We start from the raw sequence: 16575 nt of genomic DNA, 5'->3' as shown, positions 1-16575 counted from the left end.
CATCGTGCCTTGAACATCCTGTGTAAACCAATCTGATAGGCCCTTGTTTTGCAGAAAATGGTAGAGCAGAATAATAACCATGTCTGAAATGCTTCCTTCTTTCTTTCCCCAGGATTATATGTCGGTGGTTCACTGAATGTCTATAAGAATTTGACAGAGGACAGAAACCCACTTCCTTCTCTTCTGACGCATTCAGCAGTTTACCAAATTGCAGTCCCTTAAGACCAACATCCTGAGGAAATGTGAACTCTCTCCAATGACAGAGCTGGCCCTGTCAGTGTTAGGTTATTCTCATGCACTGAGTCTTTATTATTATTATTATTATTATTATTATTATTATTATTATTATTATTATTATTATTATTATTATTATTATTATTATTATTATTATTATTATTATTATTATTATTATTATTATTATTATTATTATTATTATTATTATTATTATTATTATTATTATTATTATTATTATTTTGCCTCCCCACCCCCCTTTAAATTATGAGCAAGATGAGAGAAGGATGACTGGAATTACATATAAGAGGTAAAAGGTAAACAAACAGAAGTTCTTTTCTTACAACCCCATAAATTTCAAGCCACATTCCAAAAATAAACCACTACAAAGCATTTGAGTGAGCCACATTACTTGAAGCTGTGGTATGCATGTGTGGCTGCATCAAGGGAGTTAGGAAACATTTTAAAGCCAGACAAATGTTTCCAACTTTCTCCCTCTTTTTTTAATGGCAAACATGTCCTCTCTGAAGCTGGGAGAACAAAGAAATCTTTGAGACTGACCCTCTAAGTCTTTCTTCTTATGAAACTTCTCCTGATGCAAATGAAGTGATTAAAGACAGTGGCAAGATAATTTTAATGACCAAAATATTTGACTCAGGAATCTTTGGCTCTCTGCTAAAGATGTCTGGTATGAACTTGGGCATTTCACACCCTCTCAAAATGCAACATATCACTAATAACTGCCTATGGAAGAATGGCTTTTAAAAGGCAGATCCTTGAAAGTGGTATGTTCAGAACAATGTGGACAGTTCCTCTGTTAAAAGGAAGCACCCATTTCTTACCACTAAACTAAATGGGAGCCAATATAAAGAACATTTTGAGGTGGAATTTCTTAAACCACAGGTCCTCTCTAAGCCAACAAAACCTGAGGCAAAGTCCTTCACTATATTTTTTCTGAAGACAGGAAACAGTACAACTGGAGAGGATAAATAATTTAGAAGATCATTTTCTTCATATATTAAGAAGTTTTGGAAATGCAACACTTGTTTTCACTTCTTGTTTTGATGAGATTATTGGTATACATTTATGACTTTAGATAGCCATAGTGAAGCTGTAACACACCCACAGTTTGTACATGTTGCTTTTGTTGAACCACACCTCCCAGAATCTCCTGCCCCAGCAGGGCCATAGACTGGGGATTCTGGGAGTTGCAGTCAAAAAAAGTAATGGCTCGGACTCTTAGCACACCTGTCCCTGCACAGAAGGGCACCAGGGGCAAAAACCTTTAGCTGTCCACGTATTTTGGATTACTACAATCCTATTCCATTGGCCATTGTTGGGCGAGCTTATGTGAGTTATAAACTGACTTATCTGGAGAACCAAAGGCTCCCCATGTGTAATGCACAAAACCTTCACATACCACGATATTTGTTACCTTAAAACACACAGCACTGTTGAACTATCAGATCCAGCATTTATTCAACTCACGACAACTCTTAAATTAGTCCAAAGCCGATTTATATTACATTGTATATTTTTATATATCATTTAAGACAGTGGTTCTCAATCTTGGATCCCCAGATGTTCTAGGACTACAATTCCCAGAAATCCTGGCCAGCACAGCCAGTGATAAAATCTTCTGGGAGTTTTAGTCCAAGAGCATCAGGGACCCAAGGCTGGGAACCACTGATTTAAGAGAAAACATATATCATCTCAGATAAAATGCTGGGAAATGTTAAATCAGAATTGTTCATTTTAAAGCTCCCACTACAAAGGACATGGCATGTTATTTTATTATGCATTCTCAGATTTTAAATTAAGTTTAAAATGTCATTGCTTAGTGTTAAAAGCTACAACTGCATGAAGTTTACTAGAGTCTTCTAGAAAGTTGCTAGCTAAAAAATATTTACATACCTATATCTTCTGAGGGATGGGATAAAGATATTCAAGAAGGGATGGGTGAATCTGTAAAGCTTGACTTTTCTCAAGTTCTCAATTTTTTTTTCCACTGATAAATTTATTCCAAGCTAACTGGATAGCACAGTGAAATGGAGCACCTGGCTTCAGATCCAGGAATCAGACCACTGTTCCTTGTAGGAAAAAGTGAACATTCTAAGCTAAAATAATAATAATACTATAATAATTATTTTTGTTAATATGCATGCTTCACATAATTTGTTCTAACTGGCCTCTGATAAAATGTAGAAGATTTTTGCATAAGTGGGGTGGCTGTTGGAAGGTCATGAAGGGAAGCATACATCATTGGGACAGGTGCTGAAGGCTTAGAGCCAAACTGAATGACATAATAAACTTATATAACTTAATTTTAACATTTCCAACATTTAATTAGGATTGAACTGAGATTTCAATTGATTTGACTTTTGGTCTGTATTATGGGTTTTCCAAGGGAAGAGAAAATTCTGTAAAAATGTTCAGCTGCCTGCTAGTACAGTATTTCCAGTTTTTTGTTGGTTTCAGCTAACAAATATATTGGAACTGTCCAGATGGTGGGCTAATTTACACCCCTGCTTGTTCTCTCTACACCACAGCTGAGTGCACAGTCAAATAGAGAGAGGAAGATTGAGTTAGTGTAAATCAAGGTCCTTTAACAAATGTGCTAGACTTCTGGAGAGACCTGCTTTAGCTGTTTTTGAAAAAAAAAAAAAACATCCTCAAAAACCTATATGCAGTACTACTTCAGGAAATACATGGTTGCATCATTGGATGTCTGTGTGTAAAAAACAAGGACTTATGCACATCTATTAGCTATCTATAAACTAGTCCTGTATTTTTCAACAAATTGAGTTTTTGAAATGGCCCAGATATAACAAATTCATATAAAATTTCAGCAATACAGAGACACCCAAGAAAACATTTTGATAAATGTGATAGAGATTTGTTATCCATGATAAACCTCCCTCAAAAGAGAAACAGAGCAATATTAAACTTATTTTATATAAATCTCTTCAAGTTAACTGGGCAGAATCTTATTGCTAGTTTATGCATGAGTAAGAGAGATTGAATTAGTCTTGGTGGCACATTGCCACTCGTACTGGTTGCATTCTTGGCCATATGTGTAGTGCCTACACGCAAGCAGGGCCCCATCACATCAACTATGAACTGTGAACAAAATAGCAATACAAGAGGGTAAGGCTAGGACCTGCCTGGTACCAACTTCACAGCACTGGCATTTATAACACCTGAACAGGGCCCTAAATTACACCTTATTTTCAGTTGAATTATGAATATAGATCAATGTGGAGCCCTAGAATATAAAACGATTGAAAAGGCTGACTCTTCAGAACAACAATTATACATGTATCAGAACAACAACCCTATTTTGGAAATAACAACTTGTTTGGGGAGTCTGTGAACAAATATATTCCCACAGAGGGATTCAGATAAGCACCTAAAGAAGTTGCTTGCATGTGGATAATTTCATCTTGTCTATGAACTCTCACTGGGCTATATGTGACAAAAGCTTTGAACTACCACCTTTCATGGGATATATCTACAGTTACCACATTTATGACAGTCTGAATCCTTTAGAAAAGAAGCACAGAAGCAAAAGTGGAGAAATCTCATTATATACTCATCAGAATACATAGTCAAATAAGGAGTGAGGAAATGAAATCCAAACTCCTTAGCTGTCACCAGAGAGGGGACAAACACAAAACCCAATCAGGAAATTCATAGAAAACTGGTGGTTTGTTGGTTTTGGTTTGGTTTGGGTCTGTCCAAACTACAGATCCCAAACCAAGAACTTTTTTTTGCATTTCCCCAAACTTCCTAGTTTATTCCACCTTGCCCCTACAGCCTGTCACCACCCTTTCCCCTCTCTCCCTATCACCTCCCCGCCTTTTGATCCTTTTCACAAGGAGTTGGAAGAATGGCCAGTGCTTCCAAATAATTTGTTTGCAGAAATAGATTGTAGTGGTTTGAAATGATCTCCAGCTCCTTATGTATCCCCAACTCTTTTGTTATTTATTTGAGTGAATGCCTTATCTTTCTCAAAAAATTAAGATTCTACAGGTCACAGATTCCCCAACTTCCTTTGTGGTCATTCTCTTGCTAGCTTAGTATCTTCAGAAATGCTATGAAATTGTCCTTCACAGGTGAAAAGGGACCAGCTACAAAAACTATATATAGAACTTTCTCCAGAGCAGTGATTGGCACTGGAACATTTGTCAAAGTACATAGTGTTTCTCTTTTCAGAATGCAATTGCTCAGTATTGGAGAGATATGAACATGGACCTGGCTCAAGTGTGTGGCCCCTCACTCACTGTTGAACCATTTATTTATTTATTTATTTATTTATTTATTTATTTATTTATTTATTTATTTATTTATTTATTTATTTATTTATTTATTACATTTCTATCCCACCCATCTAGTCGTTTCGACTAGAACTCTTACCATCTCTAGTTAACACAGCCAACAATGAGAGATCACAGGTGTTGCAGTCCAACAACCTTTGGAGCTACCAATTACTTATTCCCAACCTAGATACAGTGGTGCCTCGCTTAGCGATTGCCTCGTTTAACTATGTATTCGCTTAGCGATGAGGTTTTTGGAGTGATTTTGTGCTCCGTTTAGCGATGTTCCCTATGGGGAAATTTTTCATAGCGATGTTCGGGACCTTGCCTCGCTTAGCAGTTTTAGGTCCCCTGTTTCGCTTAGCGATGTTCAGTTTTCGCTATTTTTAAAGTGTCTTAAAATGTTCAAAAATGGTTTAAATGCTTGAGATCATTAGTACACCTTGCAAAACCTTTGCAAACTTAATTTGGCTTTGTTCTGACTCTTCGTTAATTTTTGGTGAATTTTTTTCTCCCCCATTGGAAAGCATTGAACTGTCGGTTTGACAGCTGTCAAACCTGCAATTCAATGCTTTCCAATGGGGGCGAAAATTCACCAAAAATTAACGAAGACTCAGAACAAAGCCAAAATAAGTTTGCAAAGGTTTTAGAAGGTGCATTAACGATCCCAAGCATTTAAAACTGTTTTTGAACCTTTTAAGACACACTTAAAAGTTGCAAAAACGGACATCGCAAAACCATTGGAATGCATTGAATAGGCTTCAATGCATTCCAAAGGGGGAAACATTGTATCGCTTAGCGATGTTTCCTATGGGGATCTTCGCTTAAGGACGGTAATCCGTTCCCATTGGAACAGATTAACCGGTTTTCAATGCATTCCTATGGGAAATGGTGTTTCGCTTAGCGATGTTTTCCCATAGCGATGTTTTTTTGGGAACCAATTAACATCGTTAAGCGAGGCACCACTGTGTTTTGTTGCGAGAATGTAACAATAGGAAAACTGAAAGTTGTCTCAAATGTTCATTGAATTCAGAATTGTCTGCTCTGACTGGCCAGTGTTCTCCAGACCCTCAAGCAAGGGTCTTTTTTTTAAAGTAATGCTAGCAATTGAAGCTGGGACCATCTGCGTGCAGAGCATCTGTTCTACTACTGTGCTAGAGTTACCCCCACAGTCTTTCTACTGAGCCACAGACCCCTCCACCATGTTTTAGTGACAGCAGGAAGCTCAAATGGTTCTTCTCGTGGCATGGGAAGGCACAATGATATGTTCTTGTGATTACATTTAAAACAATTCCCAGCCTAAAATGCCTAATTTTCTTTTTAAAATGTCTAGTTACAGAAATGGCACTACTAAGACCAGTAAACAGCACAGCTTCAGAGCTTGCGAATATCTTAATATTCAACCAAGGGATATTACATGTGACTCTCTTGCATTCTACCTGCTCAATTTTTGAAAACTGACAATATCCTGAACAGTATTGACCCCCTAAGCAAAACAAAGAGACTTCCAAAGCATACTACTTTGGTTTGGCATGAAGTACAAGGAAAATCAGTAGTCTGGCACTCTCTGAAAGTTCTCCGGGCCTTGTTATTTCTTCCAACAATGTAAAGAAAAATGAATCGTTTTCCATTTTTAAATGTGGTATTTACTCTGCACAGCTAACAGTGTTCATGGAAAACATCTTTAGTGACTGTGACTATGCAAAGGAAATGAAGACCTGACTAATGTACTGCCCACTTCATCGGTAATCAGAGACCCCGCTAGTCCCGGAGTCTGTCACTTCAGGCAAAAAGCACCACCACGTTTTGTCCTGCAGAATGACACAGGAAACCATGGTAAAAACAGGTCTGGTTTTGGAACATTCCTCACTTCCTGCAGAAGGCCTGCCATATAAATTTTCACGCAGCTGTTCTTTGCCCAAGCTTTGGCTGGGTCACCTTCCTTAAGCGAATAAAAGACTAAACAGTTGTGGATTTTTTTGGTACTTACAAAGGCGGCGGCTGTGTTTCAGCAATGTTCTTTGGTGAAATACTTCCAGATTTCCCAATATGGGAAGCTGCCTTTGGCTTGTCCACCTCAACAGTGTCTGCACATGCTGTTCTCCTAGATGTCTAGAACCACGGTTTCCAAGTTCTGCTAGAAGATATTCAGGACTGAATCTAGGACCTTCTTCATGCAAACCCTGTACTATATACCAGCGAGCAGCAGTCCTTCTTCCAACATCTTTGAACATCTGCTCCACATCCAAGCTCCAGAGCTATCCCCTTCCTAAGGTCCCAGGGGATGCAAGCACATGGGATGAGGAAGCTGCTGTGTGGGTGTACATACATGGCCCCCTACATACTAACTGGTTTAACCCAGTGGGTGGGAATTATAAGGGAAGGACACCCACAAAGTTTTGGTTTACAGATGGAGAGAGAGAAACACTGAGCTGCCATTTCCCAGGGAGCACATTTTAAAGTCACAGTTAAAGCTCCGTTTTGGTCAGGGGTGGGAAAAGTGTGGCCTTGGTGATGCATGTACCCACACAGCTGCTGCTGCAGTACCTGGCCCTCCCCAAGCCTCCTCTTTTTCCAGAAAAGAAATGGTGAATTAAAGCTGCAGGAAATAGCTGTTCACCTTTGGAATTGGACACAGCCCTCTCCCAGCACTGTGTAACCCTGGAGGATTCCTGTGTTTCACAACTGGTATATGGCTTTTAGCCATTTCTGGTTTCTTCTTTTTTCCTGCCATTATTTTGCCTTTTAGGGGGCAGAATGTGTGGCATCTAAAGGGCTCTGGGGAAAGAGGTCAATTGTGTACTGCCTAATTTGCCCACTTAGAGCTCAGTGGTGGCATTTCAAATTACGTGTACAGGAAGAGTGGAAGAGCAAATTCTTTGTACGAGCCATTATCACAGAAGTGAGCACACCCCCTCACATTTCATACATATTTTAGTATATCTTTTCATGTGACAACATCGAAGAAATGACTCTTGGCTACAATGTAAAGCAGTGAGTATACAGCTTGTATAACAGTGTTCATGTGCTGTCCCCTCAAAATAACGCAACACACAGGCATTAATGTCTAAACCACTGGGAACAAAATTAAGTACTAATACTATTTGCTATGCAAAACAACAGGTCTTTGGCTAGTTACTCTTAATTCATATGCTTTAACTGTGTTATGTTATGTGCTGTCAAGTCAGCACTAACATATAATGATCCTAAGAGGGTTTTCAAGGCAAGTGAGGTATGTAAGGAGTAGTTTTACCAGTTCCATACATTTGCCCATGAGTTTCCATGCCAGAGCTCGGGAATCAAACCCATGTTACCTGAGTCTGAATGCATTACTCTACCTACTGCATCATACTGGATAACACATGCTTTAATTATTATTGTGCCGTATAAATTGCTGGATCGGGACTGTGGAGGATTGCATGATTAGAACTAAGGAAGAGAAGGGTTAAAGCCCTCCTAATGAGTTCTTGATCAGAATTAGATATATGGTAAAGATGGAAACAGTACTTAATGCTAGTAGTATCTTCTAAGCAATGTCTTCAACCCATGGTTAAATTATCTCTAATGCAGTAGTTCTCAAACTTGGGGCCCTAAGATATTTTTGGAGTACAACTCTCAGAATCGCTAGCCTGCCAGTCATCAGAGGTTGTGGGAGTTGTCACAAGAGAACATCTCCCCCCCCCCCTCAGATTGGGAAATACTGTTGTAATTCATGAATCCAAGCAATTTTTACTTTAGTAACTTTCATTGTACACTTGATCTTGCCAAAAGGTGCTTCTTGGGAGGAAAGTAATGACAAACCTAGACAACATCTTAAAAAGCAGAGACATCACCTTGCCGACAAAGGTCTGCATAGTCAAAGCTATGGTTTTTCCAGTAACGATGTATGGAAGTGAGAGGTGGGCTCACTGCCAAAGAATTGATGCTTTTGAATTGTGGTGCTGGAGGAGACTCTTGAGAGTCCCCTGGTTGTTGTAGAATCCCAGATGATTTCGCCTGTCTCTCATGTTACCACCTTTACTAATAATGCAACAACTTTACCAAGAGCAACAGTGATCCCTTTCATCAATATTTCCCATCATCCAACCTTGGAGTACCCTCCTTGACATTCACAAGAATAAAACTGTACTACAGAATCAATATGCTGACGTAACTAACATAGTAGAAATGATGTAGGTAAAGTTTCACTTTGTGCAAGTGAAACTGAAAACTTGCAAAAGTTTTTTTTTCTCCACTTGGTGAGATTAGTTCTTGCATATTTTTTGTATTTCAGACCTGTTTTACCCCCTATATTTCTTTTTTTCTTTTTTCACTAAAAGCTTGCATTTTATACCAGAATTAGGTGTTTTCTACTTTAAAAAACTGTGTGCAAAATGGAAGGTTTTTTTAAAAAAATCTAATTACACATTCATTTGCTAATGAAAAAAGACCTCATTTCCCACTCTCATGCAGGAGGAAAAGAGTGGGCATTTTTCCATTGGGTTGTCTTGATGTGTCGATTAAGCAACAGAAAATCTGGAAGTATGTGTTACATCCTTAGTAGGCACACACGTGTATTTAGCACAGATACTTAATCTCTTCCTAGGTGGGACAAGCAATTCCTTCACAGGGACATGTAGGGACAGTAGCAGCCCTCCAATTTCCACACTAGCTGTTGCTTAAAAGTGACACTGTCAGAAAGGAAACTCCTACTGCGTACCTCCACTTGCCTTCTGATCCCCTATTAGTTAACCCCAAAGTGCATATGTACACAGCTTTAATCCCCAAGCGTATATCTGAACCAGGGGAAAATCTGGAATTACTTGTAAAGTATTTTGGTTACTAATGCAGCTGTTACAAGTGTTGTATTTGGCAAGGGAACAAAAAAGGCACTGCATACCAATTTCGTGAGCCACTGTAAAAGCCGCATGGAGGCCGTCATCTTCAATCACTGCACAGCTGCGCTCAGGAGAGCATATGGTTCCAACGTCAGCCATTCCCAGAGTATCACATGAATGATGCCCACATAAATCCTGCCGAGGAAGGGAAGGGAAAGAAAGTGTTTGAAGTACAGTTTGGCACCCACAGGCACTGACAGCTTTGAGCAGGAGGCACTTTGCAAACAGCAAGACACCGAGGACAAAAATTACCAGCACGAGGAAGAGAAGGGCCATGGCCACGACAGCTGCCAATTGCAGTGCTGGAGAGTCTCCATTTTGAGACACATGAAGCCCAAACTGACAATTGCTTAGGTCCAATGATAGCTGTTCCCATTTAATGCAAGGAGCTGACACAGTCCTCAAATTAACTGCCCACATTCATTGTTCACATACCATTTTACCCTTTAAAAAACATTTTTTTTCAAAGTGTGGGGTAAATGTTCCTAAAAAGGTGCAGACACACACTGACTGTGGAGGGTTGGGTATAGGCCAACATTTATGTATGTCACCACCTGGACCAGGAGGTGGCATTCCAATCTAATTTTGTTTCCAAGACAAATCAACAAAAGTATCTAGGATTAGGGCAGATATGGATAAAGTTTCCTGTGTCAACAATGGGTCCCAGAACTCCCAGGATTCTGGAAGCTGTAATCCAAACAGCATTTTTCCTCTTCCTATTAGGATAGCTGAGAATTTTGAATGGTTTGAGTCTGGAAAAAACAACAACTTTCCACCGCTCACAGACTTAAACTTGTAAATTTGTCCATATATTTGATAGGAAAAAAAAAACCCAACACTCAATGTGTGAGAAAACAAAACCCATTCAAGTGGACAGCACTGAGCGTTTAGATTGTAAAATTTGGCTTCGTATTCCTGTATATTTAGTCACATTTGTGGTGCTGAACCAGGGTTTCCACCTCTGTTTTCATGGTAGGCAAGCAATACATGACATCTATGTGGTATATGTGTACAAAATGATATCGTTCTTAGTAGGATGAATTTGGCCAGCGGAGGAAAAAAATTGTTTTGTTTCCTTGTATAAGAGCTTTCCAAACTTAGCAAATTGGACAGAAATAAGTTTTTTATATAAAAAATGGGTGTGTGAGAAAAAGAAAATCTTTTGCCCATCATGATCTGTGATGTACTGATTACTCAGGATAAAGGAGATTTTGGCAATAATTTAAGTCTCTTTTTTAGGCTTTCCAGGGCATTTTCTACAGAGAAATTTCCGAGTGCTGGTGGCATATTTTCCCTCCCTTTTCTTCTAACCTGCCTAACCTCAGACCTGGGAGAGTTACCAAAATAATTTTGTTTCTTGGGTTATTTACAGTTGTGAGGCCAAAGCTCACTATTTTGGCCTCCTTACATGATCCATGGTCAAATGGCTGGAATAATAAATAACTTCTGAACTCACTTCAATTTCTACTTTGTTAACATGATCAGGAAATAAATATGGAGTTAATGTAAACTGAAAGGGAATCACAAATGACTTGAAAAACATCAGAGGGCTCTGACTTTCCTCTGCTTAATCCCAGCATAAATGGCTATGAAAGTAAGAGCACAGTAAAGGGAAAATATTTTGAAACAAGTCAACTTCAAACCCAGAGTGATTGAAGTTGGATTGTTTCAGTAAGCTACATTTACACTTAGCCAAAGTTTAGGACAGTGGTTCTTAACCTTTGTTACTCGGATGTTTTTGAACTGCAACTCCCAGAAACCCCAGCCAGCACAGCTGATAGTGAAGGCTTCTGGGAGTTGCAGTCCAAACACACCTGAGTAACCCAAGGTTAAGAACCAGTGGTTTAGGATTTGGATGGTAGAAGCCTCCCCCACAACTAATACATTTAAGTTCAGATGGAAGCTAAATCTTCTGACATCCTGGTGCCATGATGGGAGGAGGAGACATGGCACGAAGGGTGTGTAAGTTGGTGGAGTAAACTCATTCCTGTTGTGAGAAAGCATAACTTTTCAAGATATCCAAATAAAGGATGGAAATGGGCTAAGTTAGATCCAGCTTTAGCCCCATCCATTTCAGTAGGGACTAAGTGTAACAATTCAATCCTGTTAAGTGCTATTCATACATTATTTACCACGTTGATCCAACACACAAAGAGTCAAGCATGCTATAGTCACACCTCTCATTGCTTTCTTCATGTAGAAACTAACAGGTCTGAAGCAGAAGGTCTCCTCTACATGTGGAAGTTTTCTATGTACATAGTAAAGTTATTCTATATGGTATTCTACATGGTTAAGGATATCTGAAAGGGCTTTAGTCTGGACAAAACAGCCTAGACACCATGATCCAAATCCTGTTAGTAATTCCAGCGATAGTACAATTGAATCACCTGTTAAATGGTAAGTCAACACTTACACAACTTAAACTGATTCAGTGAATTTACTCTAGTTGAGGCTATGATTTTTAGTCTTAAAAATGTTCACTTAAGGAATGTGGCTGAAATAGTTTTCAAATTAATAGAAGGTTTTCTGCTCAGCCTTTCATTACAGTTAGCTTAGTCAGTATGCCTATTGCGCATTCTAGAGATAGTGAACACATGAATAGAATTTCTTTTCTTCAATATCTTTCACACACAAAATATATATATTATGTACACTGTATACACAGCAGACCCTACTCCATTCCCCTTATGTTCTATGTGCACAGTTCTTTTCAATGTGCAGAAGCATCTCTGTCATTAAAGTGAATGGGTGAACCCCTAGTTATTCAGAAGTCACTTTCTGAAATCCCACATTCACCTACAAAAGCTACTCAAGAAGGAAAGGCAAATACAGCAGTTCCTTGATGAAAGGCAGCACATGTAAAAACAGTTCAGATGTTCCTTAGGAATATTTCCAGTCACACCAGTTCTATAGTTTATAGAATATGTGGTTAAATACCTTTTCAATAATGTTGTTTTTACAAGAAACCAGCCAAGAAATCTATCAGCATGAATCCTTATTTCTCCAAATCCTATATTTCCCTATTTCGTTCAAATATTCCCTTCACTAATTTACCACTTCCATAAAAAATTACATACACAAACTAACTATATTATTAATATCCTGTAGCGACTCTTAGCCACATATGTGTAACCTCTTACTCATAAAATTCTGGCAAAACTTATATTGGATCTTACAGACACCTGTCTTTAACTACTGTTGTTTTAGGGATGTGTTTATACACAAATACACATGTTCGTATGTATGTATATACATACATATAGTAGTGTGAGTGTGTATGTGTGTGTGTATTCTATTATGTTCAAGAAGAACATACAATACTGCTGAAATCATATAGCACTCAGGGCCTATGTTTCATTAATTTTCCATTTAATTCACAAAATGAACTTTACTTCTGCCTGCCGTTCATAAACTTGAATGAGGCAGAGGGATAGCAAATTTTATGAATACACCTGTGGATTCACACACATATATTAGGCAAACCTTCATGTATGAAGGAACACTTGCCTCTTTCCAGGACAATATCTGTTTGAGTACAAGCAAGATCAAAACATTGTGACATCATAATACTCACTGCAACAGCCACTGCAATGCACAATGAGGACTGGCCACAGGACTCGGCAATGACCTAGTTGAACACATAGCTCAGGGACAAATAAATGATCCCTCTCGTACTGGAGCCCTCCAAAGGGCTCCCACCTAAGCACACTTCTTACATTATTTAAATAAACCAACATACCCAAACTAGTTGAGACTAGGTATGACATAATTCCCATAATGAACAGATTTTTATAAAGTAAATAGTTGATGTGTGTGTGTGTGGGGGGGGGGAAGCAGAGCAGCTATTGGGGATAAGGGCCCTCCTGAAATGGCCCCACCCCCAACTGGGTCTCTCACACGTATCCGCATTGGGCAACAAGTTTCCATTTGTGTCAATGGAATTGGCACACGGTTTTCCAGATGGAAATAGCACTGCAGGGCAGCAAGAATATCCAGTCAAGAACTACAAAAGGGAGCAAAGGGTTAAAGCCTCCCTTTGTTTCACAACAAGGTCACAATCTAGACCAGTGCCAAAGCAACTATGCATTTACTTCTGGAAAGTCATTCACACAGTTGCACATTAATGATGTTTAAAGGCCTCAAATATCCTACTACCTCTTCTCAACACATAACATAGAGAGAAAAAGCAAGAAGGGGGAGATGTGTATAGTAGAAAACAGTACCCCTCATTCATTTATCAGGGTAAACAGCTATCAATAGCATGTGAATCAGAAAATGACAAGTACCTAATCATTGCAGTAATATGGTAGTGCGATGGGATTTATTCCTGTCACTTAAAGAAATGTCAAACACAATTTTTGTATATGCAAAACAGTAGGGGCACTGGCTCTTTAAGGGAGAAGGGAAGACACACTGAATGGAAACCAGGACTGCCAGCAATTTCCAGACATTAAAGACCCCCCCCCCTGTTCCAAACTGCCCCGCCCCCAAGGTTTCCCCTTTGGATGAATGGGATCCCTAGGGAGACTCAGAACCTTGAGAAGGAATTGAAAATGTCTAATTAGTGATAAAGGGCTGCAGATGATGACATTATCAACCTTGCATAGACACTGTCAGATGGTGACTCATAGAACCAGGCAATGATAAATTCTAATTATGGCTTAGTCAAGGACTCAGGGTGTTCAGTAACATTCCAAATCCCTTTCCTATGGTTACTGCTCACCAGGATTTCTTACTAACTTTGGTACTCAAACACTTAGAGGTTTCAAATCCTCTGTAATAATGAGCTTTGCTCATCATGAAACATGAAAGGCTGACACTGATGTAAGCCTTAATCAGATACAGGAAAACTTGCATTTTGGAGTTAGAGCTTCCAGAATACCCTAGTGAGCATGACCAATGGTCCTGCTGGCTGTCATATTCTAAGGGACTCTAATCCAGAAACATAATTTTTCCAATATCTGGTTTTAATAATCTTAGTGAAGATTAGAAAGAAAACAAGTCCAAAGGAGTCATGAGGGACAGACAAGAACATATAAGAAAAAAACATATCTTCACATGGCAAAATGGTCAGCTCATGAAGAGGAGTAAGTTAGTTACTGTTGGAACAGGCATTGGGATATGCCCAATGAAAAGGATCACACTAAGGATTAATTGTCCCTGGATATTTTAAGTGGTAAAAGGTGAAACTACAAGGGTCACATAGAGCATTGGTTCCCAAGCTTGGGTCTCCAGATATTCTTAGACTAAAACTCCCAGAAGTCTCTACCACTAGCTGTGCTGGCCAGGATTTCTGGGAGTTGTAGTCCTAGAAAATCTGGGGAGTGTAAAGATAATTAATTGCGCCAGATGCCTACATAAAATTTTGGATGTTGTGGAATTCCACCTAGCAAACTGGAGAAGCTAAGGAATATTTTGCCCTAGCTTGGCCTGCTTCTGTATACAAAAGTCAGTTCATTCAACACATCCTTGCCTCTAGTGTCTTTACAATCGATTTGCTTCTTTAAGCCTTTGCTTTGCAGACTCAGCTAGCCAGTCACTGATACTAGCAAGTCCAGGCTAAATCCAATTCTTTGCACAACCAGGGTAGACACACTGAATCAACATGATTGGTGTTGATTTCACACGTCTCATTCATTCATGTTGTGCTCTAGCTGAGACTACCCACTGCTCTAGTTGAAACTAACAATTATATGTAGCCCTTTATCTATAGAAGTGAAGTAATTTTGACAGCACCATCCTATGTTCATTCAGAAGCTGATCCCACTGACTTAAAATCTCAACAACCACATCCTTTTGTGATCTATGCTTACTGAGTAGTCTATATAGACACTTACAGTATGAATGCAGCCATGCAGACAGTGTGCCTATCTGTCTAAAAACAAAACAGAACAAACATCCATCCTCCATTTTTCCATAGTTCCAGCTTCCTAAAAAGGCAGAGGTAGGTGTGTCGGCCATAAAGCATGTTCAAAAGACTCTGTTGGATCAAGACTTTATTCAACAAATCAAAAAGGCACAAAATTACAGCAATGAACTAGGAATTTCTTTTCTGAGTGTTCATTCCCTTCAAATGCTGGGTAAATTTACTGAGTTTGTCTTGCATCTGTACACTTTACTGGATCAAGAAATTCTTGATAATATAAGGACCATTTGGAAAGCTATCTCAGGTTTTTCATAACAAAGATACCTGTGACCTCAAGAAAAAGGGAAACAACTTCAAGTTGACTGTGGAGATTTTTAAATTTTTTTGAAGATGGAGGACCAAATTTTTCTGCCTTTGCAAATCTGTGGTTTACTCAGGATGAAGCCTTACACTATTACATCATCCAGTAAGCCCTTCTGAACATCTGCAAAGTCTTCATTATATGTTTGGGTTAATACACAGGACATGATGCTCTAAGATCTGGTTTTCTCCACCCATTTCCCCTCCCATTCACCATTTTTTAAAAATCATAACACAAGAGCTAAAGATATGTCATCCAGTGCATTCTCTTTAAAAGAAAAATTTAATTGGTTTCTGTACCTGTTTATTATTGTTTCAATGTAGATTGAACCTAACAGGATGTTACTGCACAGGAAGTATATAATAAGTACATATACTTGGCATGTTGATATATACATTGACATACATTGGTTGAAAGGACAATGGGAACATCACTATACTATAAAAATATAGAGATGGTCTACAGTAACTTGCTTAACATAAAGAAGGTAATATTTATTTATTTATTTATTTATTTATTTATTTATTTATTTATTTATTTATTTATTTAATATCCCGCCTATCTGGTCAAGCGAGGACCACTCTAGGTGGCTAGAATTTAAATTTCATATTAAGAATGTAATTATACAGTGCTATGTATTCTCTGTTCTACTGTATGGCATGAAATCATGGAGTTTAAGACAAGTAACTATTAAAAAGTCAGAAGTATTTGAAATGTGAATTTATTGAAAGATACCACAAGTTTCTTGGATTGTGAGGGTAAACAATAAAGAAGTACAAAGGTAAAGACCAAAATTATAATACATTAAATGCAGAAAGCTAGACTAGTTCAGCCATGAAATGAGAAGAGGAAACTATAGATTATGAGAGCTGATGATTGAAAGTAAAATAAATGGGGAAAGAAGTATAAGAAGGAAAAGGAAGT

General features: G+C 38.6%; 1 protein-coding gene across 1 annotated transcript in view; it reads right to left on the bottom strand.

The window, feature by feature from the left end:
• ADAMTS5 (ADAM metallopeptidase with thrombospondin type 1 motif 5) overlaps positions 1–16575 on the bottom strand; it is a 69069-nt gene that overhangs the window by 34170 nt on the left and 18324 nt on the right. The window contains exon 2 of the mRNA XM_020789610.3: positions 9427–9559. Coding sequence (XP_020645269.3) covers positions 9427–9559 — 133 coding nt within the window. The remainder of the gene's footprint in view (positions 1–9426; positions 9560–16575) is intronic.

Source organism: Pogona vitticeps, chromosome 3 (genome assembly GCF_051106095.1).
Source record: "Pogona vitticeps strain Pit_001003342236 chromosome 3, PviZW2.1, whole genome shotgun sequence".
Lineage (NCBI taxonomy): Eukaryota > Metazoa > Chordata > Lepidosauria > Squamata > Agamidae > Pogona > Pogona vitticeps.
Note: the sequence above shows the minus strand (reverse complement) of the source record. Positions and strands in the feature narration are given on the sequence as shown.